The sequence below is a fragment of the Stenella coeruleoalba genome (assembly GCF_951394435.1).
Source record: "Stenella coeruleoalba genome assembly, chromosome: 9".
Taxonomy (NCBI): Eukaryota; Metazoa; Chordata; class Mammalia; order Artiodactyla; family Delphinidae; genus Stenella; species Stenella coeruleoalba.
In genome coordinates, this window is record NC_137155.1 from 20,204,261 (window position 1) to 20,228,366 (window position 24,106).

The 24,106-nt window shown below is 39.6% G+C and overlaps 1 protein-coding gene across 5 annotated transcripts in view; it reads right to left on the reverse strand.

Annotated features, from left to right (window-relative positions):
* GSAP (gamma-secretase activating protein) overlaps positions 1–24,106 on the reverse strand; it is an 89,561-nt gene that overhangs the window by 55,744 nt on the left and 9,711 nt on the right. For 4 of the 5 annotated variants that reach the window (XR_013829804.1, XM_079931707.1, XM_079931706.1 and 1 more), the window contains exons 2-12: positions 23,181–23,257; positions 22,140–22,196; positions 20,127–20,196; positions 19,766–19,819; positions 12,314–12,402; positions 8,143–8,212; positions 6,910–6,959; positions 3,320–3,424; positions 2,795–2,854; positions 1,809–1,852; positions 776–861 (exon numbers count right to left, since the gene is read on the reverse strand). Coding sequence is in view for 4 of the 5 variants with exons in the window: in XM_079931707.1 (XP_079787833.1) it covers positions 776–861; positions 1,809–1,852; positions 2,795–2,854; positions 3,320–3,424; positions 6,910–6,959; positions 8,143–8,212; positions 12,314–12,402; positions 19,766–19,819; positions 20,127–20,196; positions 22,140–22,196; positions 23,181–23,257 (762 nt within the window). In the remaining variant the exon portion in view is untranslated. Of the gene's footprint in view, positions 1–775; positions 862–1,808; positions 1,853–2,794; positions 2,855–3,319; positions 3,425–6,909; positions 6,960–8,142; positions 8,213–12,313; positions 12,403–19,765; positions 19,820–20,126; positions 20,197–22,139; positions 22,467–23,180; positions 23,258–24,106 lie in introns of those variants that run through there. The other variant, XM_079931708.1, reaches the window with a different exon arrangement.

Consider the following 24,106-nt stretch of genomic DNA (forward strand, 5'->3'; position numbering starts at 1 on the left):
TTGCTCACCATTGTATCCCCAATACCCAGCTCACAGTAAGTGCTCCATAACTGTCAGCTCAATGAATACCACATAATTTGGCTTTAAAGGAAAACAATTTTAGTCTAAGCGTTACTTAACTGGTAACTGTCCACTCAAGTTGGGATGTTAAAGATGGCTATGAGATTTAGTTATTAGAGTTGATTATTTAGATGATTATTACGGTTAATGAGCAGTTTTTCCACCAGATTCATTGACTGTAATCATACTCCTCTCCACTCATTTTCAGGCATTTTTCTTCCCTCTCTGTTTTCTCTATCTACAATAAACAGGTGTTAAGAGATGGAATATTGTACACTAACAACTTTATGTGAAGCTCTGATTGTCAGCTCAGGTTATAGCATGGCTCTTAAAGCAGCTAAGCACATAGGTTTAGAACCCAAACATCAGTAAGCCTGACACAAAAAGCATCCCAATCATCGTATGCCATTTGTTAAAAATGGAGCAGGTGAGAAAATGTAGCTTGATTAAATATGAATCTATCCCCTCTATTAGAACAATAATACAAAAACTAACTATTAGAACAAGAATCTGACTGTGGCTTCTTTTATACAGACAGAAAATGTATAAAATTACAGTGGAGAATGTAATTTCGTATGTAAATATCCATATAATCACTTATGTAAGAGTGTGGCCCTATTATATTTTATTTTCAAGATCAATATAGCTAAACAATGGCTAAATGTATGGAACTCAAGTATAATTAAGTAAATTGATAAATACAACCCGGTTCTACCTGTATGGTTGGTAAAAACACACAAGGTTGGGTGTTTGGATAATTTCTCTTGGTCTTGAAGATCATCATATCCAAAGTTGACAAGTCTAAGAACATAAATGCATTTACAAATAAGTTCCCTCATAAAGGACATAACCACTATAATTTACCCACAGAAGTAGAGACATGTCCTCAAGAAATTCCAGTAGATAATATATCTTTTGGTTAAAAAAAAACAAACTATGAAAGAGTAATTTTTAAAAATACATGTTACATAAATGGCATGGCCTGGCAATAGAGAAAAATATATATATTCCTTTCAACTTACATTTTTATAAATTTTTTGATTTTAGAGTAATGCCGACATTATGTTTCACAATGGACAGAAATGAACATTCATATATGATGAAATAAAGGTAGTGAAATATGTAACAGTTTGAGATTACCATTAATTCAAGAAGACTTTCATTTCTTCTGTGCAGTTATGGCCTTGTGTCTATTTTTTCAACACTGTCTCATGTTTTTACTACATGTAAAATAATCTGGGGGAAAAAAAACCTCGCCTTTTGTGTAAAAAGGAAAACAGGAAAAAAAAGTAAAGCAATAGACTCAGCTGAGCTATAAGTGGATTGACCTGCAATATCCTCTTTGATGGCAACAAGAAAAGGGTTTTGATGTTTGATTCTAAGCGTAGCTCTCTCTCTGACTCATCGAATGCTTTTATTGAATCACAGGGAGAATAGCACTTCCATAGATCAAAATAAATGGAGACGCCCTACAGAAATAGATGACTAAGAAAAATCAATATGATTGCCTTTCCATGCAAAAACCCTGCGTTCATGCTTGATAACATTGTTTATATTCCCTATAGAGAACAGAAACAGAAAAGATGACACCCACCCACACACCCACACACCCACACCCACACCCACACCCACACACAGAATATCAAACTATCCTTTTATCTGCATATCATAGATTAGGTATAAATATTATATAATCATTCTGCCCACAAGTGTCTATAAAAATTAATAGTAATCTATGAGTAACTTACTTGAATCCTGAATCACTTAATGATACGTCCAAGGGTGCTTCAAACTGTCAAAAAATCAGGAGAAAACAAAGTGAAAAATGACATTAGTTAAGTGATGATAGTTCTGGAAACCAGTGCAAACCTGACAACACTGTGCTTGCCTAATGATGAAGAGCTCCTTTAACCAGCATTATCTTCAGAGGATATCCCCCAAGTCCACAGACAGAAAGTCCACTGGGAACATTCTGGAGTTTACATACATCACAAGCTTGATGTGTATTTATTTCTCAAAAGGCAAACTTTGCTTCAGATCTGACTACCATAAATGGGTTTTATAATAAGCCAATTGGAAGGAGTAGACTTTTACAAGACACAGATGATCACGTAAGGAGGGAAGGACTGGGTGTCTTTAGAAAGAGAATGAGTGAGTCCAAAAAAGGGGGTAGAAGGAGTAAATGAAATTCTGGTAATGCTATGATATCAATCTGTATTAGACACCAATATTAACCCTGGTCAAGAAGAATAATAATGTTCTGTCCATCACAGATAAAGATGTTTGTGACTCCTCACTACAAGGCTGGCACTCCAAACAGCTTTTCCAGGAGTGGTTCTAGATTTGTACTGATTGAACTCTACCCTCTCATTGACCTTCTACCTTATACTCAATCCACCATCACATGTTCTTTTGGATCAAATGATGCATAATCACATAAAGCTATCTACTATTAATCACACCTACTACCTCCCACTGATACTCTTACCCATTTTTCTTTAATATGAGGCATTCAGTTAGCAGAAATTTACTGTGTGTGCTCTTCTAATAATCTATATTAATTGCATTTGTTACAGAATTGAAGTCTTGAGATGGCAAGAACTATTTTACTTGCTCAAAGAAGTGACTAAAAAACAAGACCGAGAATGTTAAAATGCTGTTTATGATAATAGCTCTCTTTAAAAGGGGCAACAGGTTGTAAAATTTCCTTAGCCCAATCATTTTCTGGACTTACCATTAAGCTAAAGTGCTCATCAGCATAAAACTGGATGCATTTTAAGACACTCCTTGATTTCTAAAAAAGAAAACAGAGTAAGTGACAAATTAACAAAAAATCAACAAAAACAATAGTTTAAAGAGAGAGAGGGCTTCCCTGGTGGCGCAGTGGCTGAGAGTCCGCCTGCCGATGCAGGGGACACGGGTTCGTGCCCCGGTCTGGGAGGATCACACATGCCGCGGAGCGGCCGGGCCCGTGAGCCATGGCTGCTGAGCCTGCGCGTCCGGAGCCTGTGCTCCGTGACGGGAGAGGCCACAACAGTGAGAGGCCCGCGTACTCCCACAAAAAAAAAAAAAAAAAAAAAGAGAGAGAGAAAAGGAAGCAGCCAAAAATCAAACAGTCAGGAAAACCTCTCCATTATTTTTCATCAACTTTTGTCGACTGCCCCATCAATGAAAACGAAGTAATTAATAAATTACAATAACGATAATGTCAAAATTAAACTACTCCCACAAAAAGGAGGGCCAGTGGTCTAGTTTTTACCTTCAGATCAATGTAGTATAATCTCTGCTCTGACATATCCCACTGAGCCCAAACAAAATCTTCGGCTACTCTCTGTCTTGGGAGATGGCCAGAATTTTTAATTACCTAAGGAGGCAAAGAGATTTTAGAAATAAATAACTATTTTAAAGGAGAACATATCTGGGTTTCATAATTATTTTGCTTATTCTATCTTTATAATACATGTAAATACTTCCACAGTTTATTTTTAGTAGCCCCTACCGCCAATACATACACATGGAAAGTCTTTCCAAAAAAGATTTAAGGCATCATTTCATTACTTGCTCCTCACAAACACTCTGCAATAAACTATCTTATTTTTATTCTTAGTTTGGCAGACAGGCTGGGGCTGCTGAAGGCAAGGCCACACCTACCACAAACCAACAGCTGTGCTAACACAAGATTCAGAGCTTCCTGTTCTGGACATAACCCACTCAGGTATCTGCAGTCTGGAGGGCTTTACCACCAAAGGTAGAGACTGTTAGGCCAAGGGAAAACTCAGGCCTGGGAGAGGAGGGTTCTGGGCAATGATCCTAGATCTGCCATAAACTCTTCATGTGTCTTTGGTCATGCTTCTTACCTTTATGTCTTCCACAATGTGCATGATGATACTGCCCATCTCTCAGCAATACTTAACTATTCATCCTTCAAGACCCAACTTAGGCACTGCCTCCTGTAGAAATCCTTCCCTCCCCTCCCAAGATGAAGGCAAAGCTCCCCATCTCTGTATTCCTATGGTGCTTTGGCATGCTTCTATTACAGTTACATTTTAATTAATGTTATAAGTCTACCCCAATGAGTATGCACTCTTCTACAACACCTTTACATTCTCAATGGCTTGATTGTTTCTAGCATGTAGAAGTACTCAAGGAATACTTCTCAAAAGAAGGAAAATGAAATAGGATACGCAAGGGTAAATTGCCAAGGAAATGATAAGTGTAATACAAGGAATTAAGAACTCACTTTCCTCAAAACTGCTCATCAAGCAAAGGTGATCTGTATTGGGACAGATGAGTAAATAATGAAGACAAGTTGATGTAGAAGAAATAAGGAAAAAAGAGAACATCAGAATGGTCCATAGTCATACTTCAACCTCTCTAATCCTAAATGGGATTTCTCCAATGAGGCTAACTTGGAACTCAAGGGAGGACAGGGCATGCAGAATCATACACCTCTATTTCTTGTTTGCCTAGTTCCATCAAATTTGCTGGAAAAAGATCCAAGAGTACAGTACCTATCTGACTCTTAACTTTGGGGAACCCATCTTGTTTCCATTTTTCTGAAATTGTTTAGGTTAGGGTAGATTTGGGAACTCTCAGATAAAGACCTATACTAGCAAGAACATGATCATTGGAACATGGCAACCAGGTTCACATAGCAGTTCTGTCCCTCTCTAGAGTTTCCTCACCTCTGTGAGTCTAGGTTGTCGTGTTCCCTGTAAACATGGGGATAATTATAATACCACCTCTAATGTGTAGGGATGTTGTGATGATTATGCAGACCTGCACATGGCTTTATGAAGCTATAGATCATCTAAGCCTTTAAGAATGAGGGCAGGGGGCTTCCCTGGTGGCACAGTGGTTGAGAGTCCGCCTGCCGATGCAGGGGACACGGGTTCGTGCCCCGGTCCGAGAGGATCCCACATGCCACGGAGCGGCTGGGCCCGTGAGCCATGGCCGCTGAGCCTGCGCGTCCGGAGCTGCGCTCCGCAATGGGAGAGGCCGCAATGGGAGAGGCCACAACAGTTAGAGGCCCGCGTACCGCAAAAAAAAAAAAAAAAAAAAAAAAGAATGAGGGCAGAAGTGCCTCACAGAAGGGCACATGTGGATGAGGGAGTGCTGAGACTGTATTGCTTGGCCAGGAGAATCCTTCCTGGGCTTCTGACAGGTGTCTCCTGGCCTCACTCTCTCTGCAGTGTCTCTCATGGCTCCCAACCCCTCTTCTAACCAGCCTGTCCTCTGTCTGTGTCCATTTCCACTTCCTGACCCCAACTTGTTTATTTAACTCTCTCCTCTAAATTCTCATTGCTGGCTTTGGGATTCTGCACCTTGGCCTTTCCTCTCTGGCCTGACCCTTTTCTGACGACTGGCCTTGTCTTTGCCCTGTCATCCACTCAGCCACTAGTGGCCCAGAGCTCCAGCCACATACTTTCTGGTCATTTTCCAGCCAGGCCTCTTGATTTGATGCTTTCAATCATAGATACATAATTTAAAAATGCCATCTCCCATTTCAATTTTGTTCACATAATTTAAAATTAAAATCAGAGAAAGACTATTTAGATGCAGACTATTTAAATATTGAAGGAAATCATTTTAATATCAATAATATATTAAGATCTCACACAAACTGTCAAGAAAAAGACAACCCAGGAAAAAATAGACAAGGATATAACTAAGCAATTCCCAGAAAAACAAATTCACATAGCCAATAAGCAAAGAAGATGCTCAACCTCATCAATATTAAGGGAAACACAACCTCAAATAATAATGATATCAACTTAAACGCATCAAACTGGATTTTTTAAAAGGCAAATACATCGATAACTGGTATGGATAGAGGGAAAGGGTACTTTCATACTTTGCTTGCAAAACTGAAGTGTTACAAGTTTTTTGGAAAGCAATCTGGCAAAATCTGTTGAAGTTTATTAAATGCATATTTAAGTCAACCCACTTATCCTTCCCTGAGGATTTAACCCAAAGAAACACGTGTACCAAACATGTAAAGCTAAAAACATTTGAGACAATTTGTAATGCAAACAAATAAAAGGGGGAACAAAGGCAATCAAGTGAATATCCATCCATGGGAGAACGGTGACAAAACTGTGCACATCCATGCCAGGGACTATTTGTACTTCTAAAGACAATGAACTGAGCTGCCCTAGGGTGCTTGTAGGTAATTCCACAGAGTTGAATGAGGAAGGAGTGAATAATAAACAAACCCCTGGGTGTGTCAGGGGTGGAGATGGGAGACATATAGGTATGGAGAAAACTGTGAAAGGATACACACCAAGTTGTGAACAAAAGTTAGAAGTGAAAAGGCAAGGGAGAAGTAGAAAACAAGCAAAAAAGAAAAGAAAACTACTATATAGAACCTTAGCATATATGCTATGATCTCATTTATTATGTGTATGTATGTGTATACATGTATAAAAATTAGAGAAAAAAGTTATCTCTCTATTTAGAAACCTATACGGATACCCCTGATATATTAAGTAAAAAGCAAAAACAAAAGCAGCAAATTAATATTTATATTATGATTCTATCTTGGTAAAAGCAACTGAATCCCAGTATCTGTACACCTAACCTTGAGCAAGGTACAAGGCATGGAAAAGGTCACACAAGGCTGTCATTAGTTATGTCAGGAGACTGAGATTGGGGGGTGAGGTAGATAGAAAGGAGATAATCAACTCCTTCATGTTTCTTGTATTATTTCACATGTTACAACAGCAAGTCTATAATTGGAAAGACACCAAATAAAGTAGTATGTTTCTATAACAATCCATCTTTAATACTCTAGAAATGCCACTCTTTATGGGAAAAAACTCTAAAGCGAAAGGAATTTCAAATATTTACCACTCTATTTCCATCTTCTTGGGTAACTTGGATATGAAGTTGTTCAATATCTTTTAAAAAAGAAACAATAGTTTAACCTTCATGAAAAATATGAGTACTTTTTTTCACCTAACAGTTGTGAACATTTTTTTATAAAAGCAAAGCAGATTAAACAACTGGCTGAAAAACAGTGTTATCACAGATGGCAATCTCACAAGGCTCAAAACAAAACCCACCTTTCTCCACCCTCCCTTTAAGTCTGTTTCAAGTCCAGCATTTACTCTGCTCCTCAGTATCAACAATACATGAAGCATTTAACTCTTCTGCTCCCCTGGGTTCCCTTAACAAGTATTTCCCTCCCCTATACCATCAGTCTTACATAGGGCTAATAAGGGCTCATTTGACAGGGTTTATCTTCAATTTCCAAATACCCAATACCTCTTTACATGAAAACATCAGATAGAAAACTCATTATGCCAGATATTAGGGGGAGGTATTTTTATAGGGGTCATTAACAGAACTCTGAACACTTTATTGATGTGCAGATGGTCTATTTTTCTCAGTAAGCGATTTAGATTCAGCCATATGTACCTTCTGCTGGTTCTAGTTACAGAAATGTGAGACAGATTATTGGGCAAGAGTATAGGAAGTGAACACAATCCTAACCCCTCAGACTTGTCCTTCTAATTATAAATCAGCACTTTCACCTTATAACATGAAAGACAGCTTACTAGATAAGATACACCAGTGAATTTTGTCCTTTCTCCACCCTTCCCCCGACTTGAAATCATCATTAAAGGATGTCCCAATCTTATCTGCCTCTATCTGAATTTGACCAAGTTAGTAAGTGTCCTCGAGTTCTGCCATGGAATTCTTCTAGCTTCTAATGCCTTTCCCTCTGTCCATCCAAGCCTCTCTCCTTAAATCATGGTTATCCACTGTGACAGACATCTTAAAGAAGGATGGACTAAAGAAGGCAAAAATGACCTGCACAACTGTTCTACAAATATTCTACCATGTGCCCAAACTGGAAATCCATATATGCAGGAGCCCATCATATACTGAGGCAGAGCCTAAGAGAACAACAAGTAGAAACAGAAGGAAAGCCCTTCCACAGGAGTCCTAGGTCTCCAATGGACATCAAAGGTCAGTGGACCCTCAGCACTGGCGAGTGGACAGCTAGAAGATTCATCACGCCCTTCCTACGCTTCACTGGGAGATGCACCGTTCATGAAGTCCTCAGGATATACTTACATTTCTCTTCTGAAATCAGTAGCAGATGATTCTCTGGTAGCGGGTGACTTTCAACATGTGGGTAGAGGAACTGTAAAAAGGAAATTGATCAAAATCATAAGCAACTACCTTGCTTACACAATTATTTCAAAAGTTGTGTTTGATCACTGTACTACTACAGACCATAGAAGGGACTGGGAACCACAGAATCGTTTAGGCGAATCACAGTCACACACACACATTACAGATGGAAGCAAGGAAGAAAAGGGAACGCTTTCAGGAGCTCCGTTTTCCAGCGGGGGATTGATCACAGGTCCAACACAATTCATTTAGACAGGCTAAAGTGTAAGCCGTTTCTAGGGATGGTGCTTCCTATTTGGCATATGGGATTCTGAAGCCAATCAGAAACAATGTAAATAACATTTGTACAGAAAGTTCTGTTTCACACGCACCAAAACAGAGTGACTGATATAATTTGTTGTGCAGCTAACCCTAGTATTTAATTTGAGAGCCAAGTAAATGTACTCTCCGTGACAACTTCCAAAGTCCCACATCCAAGAGAAAGAGCAAAACAGAACCAGGGACTTTCCAGGAAAGGATAGTGAATCACAGTGTGGCAACTGGTGGAAGATTTACCTCAAAGCACAGAACGACTGCCACTGGGAAGAAAAGGCTTGATCCCCCCGATGCCTCCTCCTCTGCGCCCACCCTTATTTGTCAGCCCACAGGACAAAGCAGGCAGCCAGAAACACAAGGCCTGACACTGTCAGCTGTGATAATGAGGGAAAACTGGCCATGGGATAACTCCAGTGACTTAATTCTTTCATCATCAAAAGGGTAACTATAAATCAGCACTTTCATTTTGCAACATGAAAGACAGCTTACTAGATAAGATCCACTGGCGAATTTTGGGTTTTCCCTCCAAACTTTAAAGCATACTGAAAGAACATAACTTTTCATGTCCCTGTTTTAAAGCCTGCAGCCTCTCTAAAGACTAGGAAAAATTTTGACAAAATATATTACCTGGTGTCCTAACTTTTCATAATGACAAATTAGAAATAGAACTTGTCAACTTTTTTAAAAATTAATTAATTTATTTTTATTTTTTGGCTGCACCATGCGGGATCTTAGTTCCCGGACCACGGATCGAACCTCTGCCCCCTGCAGTGGAAGGGTGGAGCCTTAACCACTGGACCACCAGGGAAGTCCCTAGAATTGGTCAACTTTTACAATTGCTTACAGTCAAGTTTCCCTTTCAGAAAAACAAAACTTTAACTATATACCATTCTTCACAGCAAAAAGCTCAAAACTGTAAAATAGACAGGAATGCAGAATTCAGCTACGAGAATAATATAGACCTTATTACCTGCTGATTTGTGAAATTGTGCACATCAAAAAGGATACTTTGGGGACTTCTCTGGCAGTCCAGTGGTTAAGACTTTGCCTTTCAATGCAGGGGGTGTGGGTTCAATCCCTGGCCGGGGAGCTAAGATCCCACATGCCTCTTGGCCAAAAAACCAAAACATAAAACAGAAGCAATATTGTAACAAATTCAATAAAGACTTTAAAAATGGTCCACATCAAAAAAAAAAATCTTAAAAAAAAAAGTATACTTTGTGTACTGGGGTTGAGGAGAAGCAATGATGAGTGACACCACATAGATAATGGAAGAGCAAACACTCAGTGCCTCAAAATAAGGAGAAACTACAGATTTGGCCTCCCCTGGGTCTACAGAGGTGGCCAGGCCCTGCTGCCTTAGCACTGTGACCTGGACTAAGGTGCTGACCAGTTCTAAACCTTTGCCTGGTCTCTGTGAGGCAATCAGTGAAAATGTAATTTTAAAAGTTCCATTCAGGTGGTGGTTGTTTTTCTTTCTAATTTGAGGCAACCCTGAAGCAAGGCCTAGAAGTGAGAATATACACAGACAGGGTTCAGACAGAGCTCTACAAAAGTGTGCAACATTTTTTGGGGTTTTGTTTTGTTTTGTCTGCATTGTGAGTAGGAATCTATATAGATTAGATTATATCATATTAGAAAAATATTTATCTTGTAAATATCGAGCTAGACTCTGATTATTAATATTCGTCGATGGAAGGTATGTACTACAGGCATGTAGATGAATGGGTAGTTACCCAATGGAACTATCTGGAAGATGCAATCATGCTGGTGGGGAACTCTCCAAGGATCCCAGATTGGGATCCAGACCCCACTCACTACTGTCTTGCTGAAGTTCCTCCATGAAGGGGGTCAAAGCTGCACATGTAGACTTAGGGAAATGTACTACTGGAAATCATCACGGACGTTCTGGTAAGAAAAAGGAGAGAGATCGCAGGGCAGGGCCAAACTCCGTGGACAGTGAACAGCGTTTCTCTAAAGGAGAGCAGAAGGGAGAGAGGAAGAAGGTGGGGATTTGCCATGGATGGAGGTTTGGAGGAGTTTCTCTCTCCAGAGGCCTAAGCCTGAGGAGCAGGGAGCAGGGCTAGGAACTGAGACGGGCCCACAAGATTAGTGTGGGTCTACTTCATGTGGGTGGGGACTTTGCTTTTGGCCTACAGATGACATCATGCATCCTGTACTTTCAATTTTTTTGAATTAAGATAAAATGCACATAACACAACATTCACTATTCACAATTTTCACTATTAAGTATACAATTCAGTAATTTTTAATATATTCACAATGTAGTGCAACCATATACTTATAAAAACTTTTTCCTTCCTATACTCTAATTAGCTTTTAGTTGTCCTCATCCTTCAATAATATCTCCACTGCCTACACAGCCCTGGATAAAAATGCTAAGGAAACCAAAGTAACAGGCCAGGAAAGGGAAGTGTCCCACAGTCAGCCCTGCACTGATGACAACAAACAGGGTGGCTTCCTGGGGGAGGGAACGCAGCTTAGGAGCTCCACACCAGGCCCTGTCTGGCAGGGAGCAGTGGCCCACAGAGACGCCAGGAGTGGTGGCGAAACGCACCACTGTAAGGACTGGCTGACAGTGGACGACTGGGCACATGAGAGACAATCCCCTCTCCCAACACACACTGCAAGAGGGAGACCCACAGCCAGAGGCTGGGAGTGGGTGGGGGGAGGGAGAGGCTACACAAGGCAATTGTGCCTCAACCCTGCATGAATATGGGTAGTTGATTCTCGTTCTCTGCGGCAGTTATGTTCCATAAAGTCACCAAAAACACTGAAAACTGAACCATTGCTCCCAAGGGAAATACAGGGATAGGAACGTGTGAGCCTCTAGTTACAACATTTTTGACAACAAATTAAAACAAAACTTGGTCTAATGTGTGTTCCTGTTTAAAAGACACTTTATTTCATATATGCTGTTGATTCGCTAGCACTGAACTCAGTCAACAGTACTATAAGCTAATGTCTAAATGAAGTTTATCTAATTAACACACGTGTTCTCTGAAAAGAATAGCGCAGCCTTCTTGCACTTAGGAGCATGAGACAGCACCTCAACAAGGCACTTGGGGGACATTTTAAACAGCGAAATCACCAAGAAAAGCCAAAGAGTGTGAAAAACATGGCACTAAGTTGACTGTGAAAACAACCTTTGTTTGCAGTCTGAGAACTGAATCAAGAAGGCAGTGTCACCTTGTTCTACCTCATCTGGGAACATGTGCATCAGGTGAAAATTTTTTCACTGCTTTGCCCCTGTCTGCAAATGACTGTGAAAGCACCATGAGTATTGATTTTGGGGTAACAAATAAATTTTAGTGGGTAGTAGAATTTGCAAATTCTATGTGCAAGTAATGAGAATTGACTATATCTAGTCTACTTGTGTTATACACACAGTGCTTCTGCATCGATTCATAGAGTTGATAAATTCAGGGATTAATTATATCATTTAATCATAGGTATTTAATCTGTCAACTCTATGAACACATTAGATAAACCATTTTTAAACTTCCTTTAAATGTGTTTTGATATTCTATATTTTATCATGTAAAAACATTATAGTACTATTAGACAAACCATGATATAATAGAGACAGAGAGCTAGGTTTGAGTTTTGATTTTCATGTTTGCAAAGGAAAAGCTGTTAATTCCAGCCATACTCATTCACTGGATTGCTTTGAGGAAAATGTGATAATGTGTGTGAAAGCACTTTGTAACACCACTGCCTATAGGTTTCATGCTTTTTGATTAATGAGATAAATGATAAAGATATGCTCACTTACCTGTACCCAAATATAGCTATCCACTGCTTTTAGAACCTTCACATTGTTAATGGGGTGGATCTCGACCAACAAAGTTAAGCACCTTGAACCTATAATGTAAAGGTCGCTTTTAGTAGCAAAGTCCAGAATATCGCAAATTATCTCCTCCACATAGGTCTGAACTTTGGAAATGTAAAATGTATTACTTACTATATTAGCTACTCCACAAACAAAAGTATTTGTCTTAAAATTGACTTTGAGACTTCTTAAAACCCAAACTTTGAGACTTCTTAAAACTTAAAGAAAACATCATTGGACTTCCCTGGTGGCGCAGTGGTTAAGAATCCGCCTGCCAATGCAGGGGACACGGGTTTGAGCCCTGGTCTGGGAAGATCCCACATGCCGCGGAGCAACTAAGCCCGTGCACCACAACTACTGAGCCTGTGCTCTAGAGCCCGCAAGCCACAACTACTGAGCCCGCATGCCACAACTACTGAAGCCCGCACGCCTAGAGCCCGTGCTCCACAAGAGAAGCCACCGCACTGAGAAGCTTGTTTGCTGCAACTAGAGAAAGCCCATGCACAGCAACGAAGACCCAACGCATCTAAAAATAAAAATTAAATTAAATTAATTTAAAAAATATATATATCACAAAGGAGAAGTCAATGTACACGGAATGAGGAACAAGTTCCTACCCATTCCTCAGCCATTTTACCATCACTTCACTGGCCCTCTCAGCTTCTAAGTCTAAACAAATACAACTCAGTTCAGTGTCACTGCAATTCTGCAGCACAGTGGCAAATATTGTTCGCGTAGGAAAATATAAAGATATTTCTGATGCATGAATGTGTTACGGTTGACAGCAATTAGGACAGGGGCTTGGCCTCCCTCGGGAAGGGTTGCAGAGCTGCATGCATAAAGACTCACTTATTTCCTCAGTGCCACATCTGAGCTAATGTCATAAAAGAAAGCAATTAGGAGGAAGTGTTGGACACAGGCTAGAATGGGGATATCCAAATTTAGGCCAAACGTTCCCCTTCTCAGAAAAGGAGTTGCCTTATATTTGAGTCCTTATAATGACTAATATTCTCAGGTGCTTTCTCGGTGACTTTATTTATTTTTTTTTCATATGCATAAAACTATTTTTAAGTCTTGTGAAAGCCAACACATTGTCATTTATTTTTTATTTGAATTTTATTTTATTTATTTTTATACAACAGGTTCTTATTAGTTATCTATTTTATACATATTAGTGTATATATGTCAATGGCACTCTCCCGGTTCATCCCACCACCCCACCCCCGCTTGGTGCCCATACGTTTGTTCTCTACATCTGCGTCTCTATTTCTGCCTTGCAAACTGGTTCACCTGTACCACTTTTCTACATTCCACATATATGCGTTAGTATGAGATATTTGTTTTTCTCTTTCTGACTTGGTGACTTTATTTTGAATAATAATTTACAATTTGGGGATGGTGCAGCAGCCTGGAATTGAATCAGTACCAGTTTTCACTATTTTCACTATTTAAGAAAGTAACCTAACAGCACTGCTTTATGTTAAGAAAAAGGAAAAAAAAAGGCAAAGAATATAAAACAATTTCTGGGATATTGCCTCACAATTTTGAGGACTGGATATCTCTGTAAACACACCTTTTTAGAGATTACTAAAAAAGCAAAGCAGTGAGTGAGTTATTATGTGGGATCACAAATACACAACGACAGAACAAATGAAAAACACATATTGCTTGGCTGACGGGTACTTGTAGCTTAGAATAAAAATCCAGTGACAGGATCATTCACAATTCAAAGGGGCTATATTTCTAATAACTGGGACAAGGTAAAGGTGAGGTACTTTGGGAATCTGCTTGATGACTCAAAAAATGGCTCTAAGAATAAGAGAGAGATTGGTGTCAAAGATACTTGTGGAAAAAAATAGAATAAAAATGTTCTGTGAGAATGAGAAAAAAAGTAATTTTCCTTATTATGTTGTTTTAAGTGTATATAACTAGTTTAACATAGTAAATAGTAGAAGCTGATATTTGACTGTTTCATCTCTTGCCCTAAAAGCTTTTGGGGGAAAAAGATTTCTGGGGGGCAGTCAAGGGAATCGTCTCATTGGATAAATAAGGAATCACTTTCTACTTGGCCTTTTTGTCAGTGAATCTGTTCCCAGATGAGATAACCAGCTATCAGCTAAATGCACTTGCCTTTAAAATGGGAGGATTATCAAGGTCAAAAACCATCTTCCTACACTAATTTTTTCCTTCTTTGGGGCAGCCCAGATACTTAACTAATAAAAGTAGTTTAACGATAAGAGTAATTGTGCAAACAGGAATGTCTCTCAATAACATACCATGTGATTCCATAGTGTAACAGCAAGCACTCTGGATTAGGATTCTAGAGACATCGGTTCTAGTTTAAAATCTGCCACTAACCTAATATATACTTTTCAGCACATCATGAAGCTTTCCTAGGCCTTAGTGCTTTGGGGGCTTTTGTTGTTGTTGTTTTTGGCCGCACCAATGTGTGGCCTGCGGGATCTCAGTTCCCTGCCCAGGGATCGAACCCAGGCCCTGGCAGTGAAAGCACCAAGTCCTAACCACTGGACCGTCAGGGAATTCCCAGTGCTTTTTTACAAAATAAAGTGGAAAACTACAGAATCAGATCATTTCTACAATCATTTTCATCCATAAAATGTGCTGATTCCATGAAGTGCTTAAAGTTGTCTCAAGAATTCAGAGAATCCAGTTATCAATGGAAACTGGGAGGGCATCACTGAAGGGCCAGATAGGTCCAGGCATGGGAAGGAGAGCGGCAGGATCAAAAGGGACAACATGGGGCTTCCCTGGTGGCACAGTGGTTGAGAGTCCGCCTGCCGATGCAGGGGACACGGGTTCGTGCCCCGGTGTGGGAAGATCCCACATGCCATGGAGCGGCTGGGCCCGTGAGCCATGGCCGCTGAGCCTGCGCGTCCGGAGCCTGTGCTCCACAACGGAAGAGGCCACAACAGTGAGAGGCCCGCATACCGCAAAAAAAAAAAAAAAAAAAGGGACAACATGGATGGACCTCAAGGGTACTATGCTAAGTAAGTCAAACGAAGAACGAAATCACGCCATTTGCAGCAACATGGTTGGACCCAGAGATTATTGTATTAAGTGAAGTAAGTCAGACAGAGAAAGACAAACATATGATATCACTTATATGTGAAATCTAAAAAAATGATACAAATGAACTTATTTACAGAAAAGAAACAGACTCACAGACAGAAAACAAACTTACGGTTACCAGAAGGGAAGGAGTTGGGGAGGGATAAATTAGGAATTTGGGATTAACAGATACATACTACTACATATAAAATAGATAAACAACAAGGTCTTAGTGTACAGCACAGGGAACTATATTCAATACCTTGTAATAACCTTGTATAAAGGGAAAGAATCTGAAAAAATACATATTATGTATAACTGAATCACTTTGCTGTACACCAGAAACTAACACAACATTGTAAGTCAACTTTACTTTAATAAAAGACAAATACCGTATGATCTCTCTTATATGTGGAATCAAAAAAACCAAACCAAACCAAAACCAAAACCAAAACCAAGCTTATAGAGACAGAGAACGGACTGGTGGTTGCGGGAGGTGGGGGTAGAGGAGGGGTGGGGAGAAATGGATGAACATTTTTGTTTTGTTTTGTTTAAAGTGAATTTAAAAAAAAAATTTTTAAAGCACAGGAATAGGCATGGCATTGGGAGGATGAAGAGTGAGCAACAGAAAGAACCTGGTCTGAAGCAGGTGAAGGTACATGTTGTGAAACGGTGACAAAGTTGGAAGAGTCCAGTAGAATCTGGCTGTGAAGAAGCTCTGGTTATTAGAGCTCTGAAATCAAAGCACCTGCTGTACCTTGGGGCAAACATAACTCCACCGGGGAGAGTGAAAGGGGCACCTAAGCCTGGCCCCTGTGGAAGCCCATTTTCTAAATAAAACATTAAGTCTGCCACGGCCTCAGCCAATAAGAGAAGCACTGTTGACAAAAACCTTACTGTAAAGTATGTAGACCAAGGAACCCTATCTTGCTCATATGAGAGATGTTACAGTTTGTCTCATTTGCAATGGAAAAATCTCATTATAAGCAACAGAGTGTTAATACCTTGAGGCAAACTACATTTTATAATCAAATGGCTTATCAGGTTATTCAGGGACAGATAAAATAAGTCTTTGCAAAAGGCAAAATATTTGTTCAAAGGACAAATCATTACAATAGATCCTATAGGTCTTTCTGGTCACATAATTTCTGAAATCTTAACTGAACAAAAGGCCTCGTAAGTGTCTCCATGATCTGTCTGCACCTTACCCTCATTTCCCGCTGGCCTCAGTTCCCACCACTCTGCCGCTGTTCATGCCACTCCAGCCTCATTGACCTCACTATCCTTGAACAGTGAGTTTACCAAGTACTCTGGTCTCAGGGCCTTTGCGCTGGCTGTTCCGTTCTGCCAGAAATGTGCTTCCCCGTGGCGCACGCTTGCTCCCTCCTTTCAGATCTCTGTTTAAACTCTCCTTTAATAGTGTTTCCTAGGATTATCCCTCAAATAAACTAACTGGGCTCAAATACTTGCCTCAGACTCTACTTACGGGGGAAACCCAAACTAAAACAAGAAGTCATCTCAGGGCACAGGATCACTTTAGCCACGAGGTGCTGGCACGAGGGAGTGGGGAGAGTGAAATAGGGAAGAAGGGTATGCAGTGTACGGGCACTGTCAATTGACTGACCACCTTGCATGGAGTGCACCTCAGAATCACCCACTTGAGGGCTGGAAAGGGGGAGTATTCATCCTTCAGCTCCTTGTCCCCCGTTTGGTCATGGCTTATCCTATTGGAAATCCTTTCTAAACATACTTCCAGGTGGTACACATGCAGCTGGTAAGCAGATTTTCCCAAGGGCTCTGGGCAAAAAGCGAGAAGTAGGTAGAGCAGCTGAGGTGAGGCACTGCCTGTCAAATTACATTTGGGCAGAGCTGGTTCTCAGTGTGGTGGCTGGTATAAAAGGTGAGCTAAGATAAAGTATGGGGTTTCCAATACAAAAATTAACACTATTCATTCTACTATTTTAAAAGATGTGATCAGATAATTTCACAAGAGGTACATCAAATTTTCAAAGCTTAGTAACATTACCTGAATAGGATTTAATGTTGTAACTAAATCAAACTTACAATAAAGTTGGCCTGAAAGTACATTCTATGATATACATAATCGCCACTCTTCTGCATGACGATTACGCATAGATGGTAAATATCATGTAAAGATTATAGTTTCTACTGGGTTTACCAACATAGTAAGGAACTTCTAAGGCTCAAACGAATAAGGTTTCAAAAAGAACTGGGAGGCACAGGGACCTAATCCAAGGTTCTGTACAGATGCCTAGCCTCATAACTGGGATGAACACAAGCAGCTATTAGCCCAGGAGATCAGGCTCACATCTATTCCCTTGTTTTAGGAGTCAGAACACCAATGTTTTAGAACCTATCTTGCTTCAGCTAGTCCATTTCCATCATCTCTGAATTAAGCATTGCACCTAATTCTAAGAGGAGCAGAGGATGCTAAAAGGAGGACATGAAGTACTTCTCTGGTGACACAGTGGTTAAGAATCCGCCTGCCAATGCAAGGGACACGGGTCTGAGCCCTGGTCTGGGAAGATCCCACGTGCCACGGAGCAACTAAGCCCGTGCGCCACAGCTACTGAGCCTGCGCTCTAGAGCCCGAGAGCCACAACTACTGAAGCCTGTGAGCCTAGAGCCCGGGCTCCGCAAGAAAGACAAGTCACTGCAATGAACAGTAGCCCCTGCTCGCCACAACTAGAGAAAGCCCGCATGCAACAACGAAGACCCAACACAGCCAAAAAAAAAAAAAAAAAACAGAGGAAGACATGACACAGAAGAGGGAAGAGGACTGCGGAGGTTCTCAGTATAACATGGCAGGAGGGAAGGTTAGGATGAGTAAAACAATGATGAGACTTCAGGGAAAGCCTTCTGCCCACCAACGTCTCTCATAAACTGTTCTGCTGAGGTCCCTGAGAAGGTCCCATCCAGACTCAGCTCTGGTTCCCTTGACACTCTAAGCTGGCTCTGTGGGAGCCCAGGACTGCCTCATAAGCCTCACTGGAAAGTATTTATAAAGGGTTTTCCATCACACATCACTGCAGGAAAATACATCCGAGTGGGAAGTCTGCTAACAAAAGAAGGAGCTTAAGTGCCAAACAAACAGAAGAGACGGAAACCACTGCAGGATAGGAATAGAAAGAGACTGACATGCGATCTACCTGACCAGAGGTTGAAAAATGGTAGTCCACAGGCTGGATCCAGCCACAGGCGGTTATCATTGCCTGAAGAGAACTTTTTTTTAAATATCTGGGCTGGTACTTCCCTGGTGGCACAGTGGTTAACAATCCACCTGTCAATGCAAGGGACACGCGTTCGAGCCCTGGTCCGGGAAGATTCCACATGCCACGGAGCAACTAAGCCCGTGTGCCACAACTACTGAGCCTGCGCTCTGGCGCCCACAAGGCTAGAGCCCGTGCTCCGCAACAAGAGAAGCCACCTCAGTGAGAAGCCCATGCACCGCAACAAAGAGTAGCCCCCGCTCGCCGCAACTACAGAAAGCCCATGCATAGCAACAAAGACCTAACGCAGCCAAAAATAAATAAATAAATAAGTTTATTTACTTAAAAAATATATATCTGGGCCAACATTTAAAAATTAAAATTTTACATAATAGTCCATACTTCTCTTGATAAATTGAAAAGCTGGTCCCACTAGGCTTATTGCCTAACTTCTGAGACGGGACACATATCTCATGGGGCACCCCGCCTACCACTAGACCCTATAGCTCGCCGTGTGGGCAATCGCCACTCCTCTCTTGCATCCATTGTATCCCCAGCGCTGTGCATTGAGCCTGACCCACTGCAGACACTCCATATTTGTTGAGTTCTGAACAGATGGATGATAAAAAATGTTAAAAGGAAGTGAGGGTGGGAATCATATAAGTAATCAACTGTGCAGTGGGCCTCGGCAAATGAGTAGAACTGATTTTTATTTAGAATTCGTGGACTATTCATAATGCAATATGTGCTGGTTAGAAGTTCACCAGATATCAGGATAAAATGGCATTCTCCAAGCAATACTAACGTCTTCCCAACCTTTTGTACCAGCTTCTGCCTGTAGGGTTTCTAGTGTGTTCTCCATGTTCAGTCTGCAGATGCTAATTGCCTTTTTAATATTTCTGTTATTCACTGTTATATTATTTTCTGTACTTTCTTGTTTACTTGGAAAAAATGTAAAGAAACCTCTTTTTCATGCTTGACATGACCTTTGCCTTTTTATTCTGAGATAAAGCTATTTATAAAAATGCTTGCAATTTGACAGTAGTTCAATAAATCTTCATCTCTCAATAAGTACTAAAAACTGTAATTTCATTACCTGGTTGAAGCTCATTCCTTCTTCCCTCTTTAGCAGCTTGAACTAAACTTGCAGCTAATGGAAAAAGAAAAAAATAATCCAGTAGCAAATGATCCATACAGCGGCTTTAACAGTTTACCATTTTATACCCAAAATAAGTGAGGGCTCAAAGCTGTCAGTGGATGATTAAGGTGAAATACAAAGTATTCTTTTTTGTAGATACACTCTACAGATTCTTTATTTCAAATCTAATCTCCCAAGTGCATCTTCTCCCAGAAAACCATTGTTATAGAATGATCAAATATTGCAAAAATTCAATACTTTGAAACTAAAAAAATGTAGTTTAGTTCTTGAATTGTAGCAATGAAAGAGTTCAACTTACCCAGCAAAGTTCTCTCCCTGTTGACTGAGCAACTGACAACTTGCAAGTCTTTCTCAAATGTATAGAGATGCTATTAAAACAGAAGTATTTTTTAATGTGGAGTTTCATGTTAAACAACAATTTCATGAATGCAATTCCCATTCAGCTCTCTAGCAAGTATCACTGTGGTAAAGCATTTTATTAAAGAACCACCAGTGAACCAGTTCATCCATACTGAGAAGTTTCAGATTATTTTTTAAGAAAAAAGTTTGCTATTGTAGGCCATCTTGGCACTGAAACTTAACCATGAGACAATATAGTATAGTGGTTAAGAGCATAGAACTTGGAGCCAAGCTAGACCCAGGTTCAAATCCTAACTCTGCCACTTGCTAGCTGTGTGACTTTAGATGAGTTATTCAACCTCTCTATCCTCCCATCAGTAAAACTGAAATCATAATACAACCTATCTCAGGAGATCGTTAGAAGTGGTGAGTTAGATAATCCATGTGAAAGTACTTACTACAATGTCTGCCACACATTATAAGTACTCAAGTGTTAGCTATTATGATTATTGAGGCAAGTAACTAATCAATTTACATGACTATGACATCATTAACTATGTCTAACAGACTGTCACAAGTGCATCCCCTAAAGGACTCTGTATTTAGAATACTGGCAAAGCAGTCTTCTTTTTTATTTAATCTTTATTTTTATTTTCTTGCTGTTTGATTGTTGCAAGATTCCATTTCCTGGAATAGTAAAGAAAACTAAAATGTTCATGCAGAAGGAGGATGTGAGGTGCAGATTGAGGAACTGGAGCCAATCACAGTCATATTAAGTAAAGTCTCTTAAAATACACTTAGAGGATAAGGAAAGATAGAGCCTTAGACTTCAGGAGAGAGCAGGCTAAGAGAAACAGTGACTGCAGAACTATTACGAAGGTAATTAGTACCTGCAGACTAAAGAACCACTGAGAACATACTAGAATCCAGTGGCCAGAAGTTGATAGAAAATGTTGAAAAGTCAGGAAAAGGGAACTTTGAGTTAATAAGAAGGCTCTGAATTCATGTGAGAAATTTTGGTTTCCTTTGACTCTTGCTCTAACTGAGGGATTCTTATTTATAAGTAAGAAGAGTCATGAATGTATACACTTAAGTTTTCAGTGTTTTATCCTTTTAATTAATAAATAACACACAAGGAGAGTCTCAGCATTTAAGACATGCGAACACTACCAAATAAAAAGTCTATGTTCTCCATTACATTCACCCAATTCCAATTTCCTCTGAAAAGGAAACATGTTTGTAATTTGCTCCGTAGCCTTCCAGATCATTCAAAATGAGTTTTTAATATATATTTATGCACGTACATATTTGTCTTGCAAGTTTTTTAAACATAAACGGAATGTATTATTCTGGCAACTTGCTTTTTTCATGTAATAATGTGTTTTGGAGCGCCTTCTGTGCCAGTGTACATTTATAGACTTCTGAGTCCCTCAATACTGGTAAATTGTTTTTATGTAGGCACAAAGTGACTCCCTCCCATTTGCCCCAAGAATTAGACAAGCCTGTCACGTTAATCAATGTCTTACGTGAGTAGTTTGAGGAAAGATTAAGAAAAGGAGGCTGGTTCTAAACCTGGAGCTTTGAGAAGTAATGAAAAGCAAGAACAGTGAAGATTACGCAGAATCAGAAGTCAGAGCCAGAGGTCATTATGAGATCCTAAGCTTCTGGGAGCACACAAATCCGGGGAAGGCGTTGGACTTCCTACATTCCTACAGAACATTGGATAATTGGTTTGCGCCAACTTGGCTTAAATCTCAAAGGACTAAGAGACCAGGTGACATTTTGTTCCAGGACTCCTTACACATTTTTTTTTTTTTAAGATAATGGTAAAGGGAGAAGAGAAGGAAGCAAAGAAATATAAACTAAATTTTTAGAAAATAAAATGAAATAAGAAGTTGTATCTAGAAAGAAGGGAAAACTTGAATAGCAGGAAAGTAACCAATAAGTAACTATAATCTATGGTGATTTTTACCTCATTTTGTTTGGTCTGGTAATCATACAATCCAAAGAAGACATTTCCCTTATCATCCTGAAAAGAAAAAATTAACTAGATGTTTATTAAATGTCATTGTTTAGGAAGTTACTAGTTTTAAAAGAAACCTGCAATAATTCAACCAGTATTAGCAACAAGCACTCTAAAGGTAGCCTGCTGTGCATGTCAGAGAGGGACTGAACCTGTTTCTGCTGGTCATATGGATCAAAGAGTGAAAGGCAATAAGAATGTACAGCTCAGTGAGTCTGGGGGACCCTGTCTCCTAGGACTGAGCATGGTGAAGGAGCGAATCTTTTTGTACTTCCATTTATTTCTGTAAGAGAATATAAATGACGGTCACTGAAAGTGGCCAGAACAAGTCCCTGATATTCTTATAAGTAAAACTTTTTGAATCGTACAACTCCTTTAACGCAGCATCCTCATAGATACAACTTAAAATAACTTTTTTTAAGCAAAAAAAAAAAAGTACAGTAATACAACTGTGCAAAGCAAACTGACCACTGTTATCATTCTTCCACTTTTCACTACTACGGTAAAGTTATCTGTAAAGTTAAATTTTCTTTCCTTAGAACAATTAATATTGAAAACACACTGTCAAATATTAATACCTCAAAAGTCTGAGCATATATAAGTTTGAAAAGATGATGTATAGTAATAATATTTAATATTTTCTCAAAGATAAAAATTTAACATTAATTAGGTTTAAACATCTCTTACTTGGCATTTTTCCTGTAGAAAATGAAACTGTTTACCTATTCAAAACATTTGAGCACTGTGTCAGACACTGTGTAGTTTTTTATTTAAAAAAGAGAAAATATTTCATAAGACTGAATTTCAATTACCCTACTCAATCTCACAAAATAAAAAATGTCATATGTTAAAGATTAAATACCAACAGGTCTTATTCACTACCCCTCAGTAAGATACAGCATAAAACTCTGTAAAAAAAGAAATGGTTAAAATGGTAAATTTTATGTTATGTATATTTTACCACAATTTAAAAAAAGAATATAGGCATACCTTATAGGTGTAAATAATATTTCCATTTCTTTCAACATTTAGTACACGTAAGCTCTCATAATTGTTTTCTAAAACACCTGAAACAATAATAGCAAGTTAATACTTAGTAGATGTTTACAAACATATCTAACAAATACAATATTAGTGAAAAGCCAAATACAAAAGAATACTGATCATACCATTACATAGAGTTTAAAAACAAGCAAAGCTAATCTATTTTATTAGAGATCAGACTAGTAATGACCTTTAGGGAAGAGGAAAGGAGCAGTGATTAGGAAGTACCTCAAGGGAGCCTTGCTAATGGAAGTGTACACATTGGAAAAAACCAGCAGAATCTACTGAAGCTGAATATATATGGCTCAAAAATTGCCCTTGTACATATATCTCATAAGAAGTATACACATATTGTGGCAAATAACACATATGACATCTATAGCACTATGGTTCAGAGACTTCCCTGGTGGCGCAATGGTTAAGAATCCGCCTGCCAATGTAGGGGACACGGGTTCAAGCCCTGGTCCGGGAAGATCCCACATACCGCGGAGCAACTAACTCCGTGAGCCACAGCTACTAAGCCTGAGCTCTAGAGCCCACGATCCACAACTACTGAAGCCCACGTGCCTAAAGCCTGTGCTCCGCAACAACAGAAGCCACCGCAATGAGAAGCCCACGCACCGCAACGAAGAGTAGCCCCCGCTCGCTGCAACTACAGAAAGCCTGCACATGGCAACAAAGACCCAAAGCAGCCAAAAATAAATAAGTAAATAAATATAGCACTATGGTTCATAATAGTCAAAACTGGAAACCCAAAATATCCATCAAGCAAAGAATGAATAAATTGTGGTATATTCAAACAATGGAGTATTATACAACAATAAAAATGAATTAACTTGCTATAACATACACCATAAATGAGTACAAGAAGC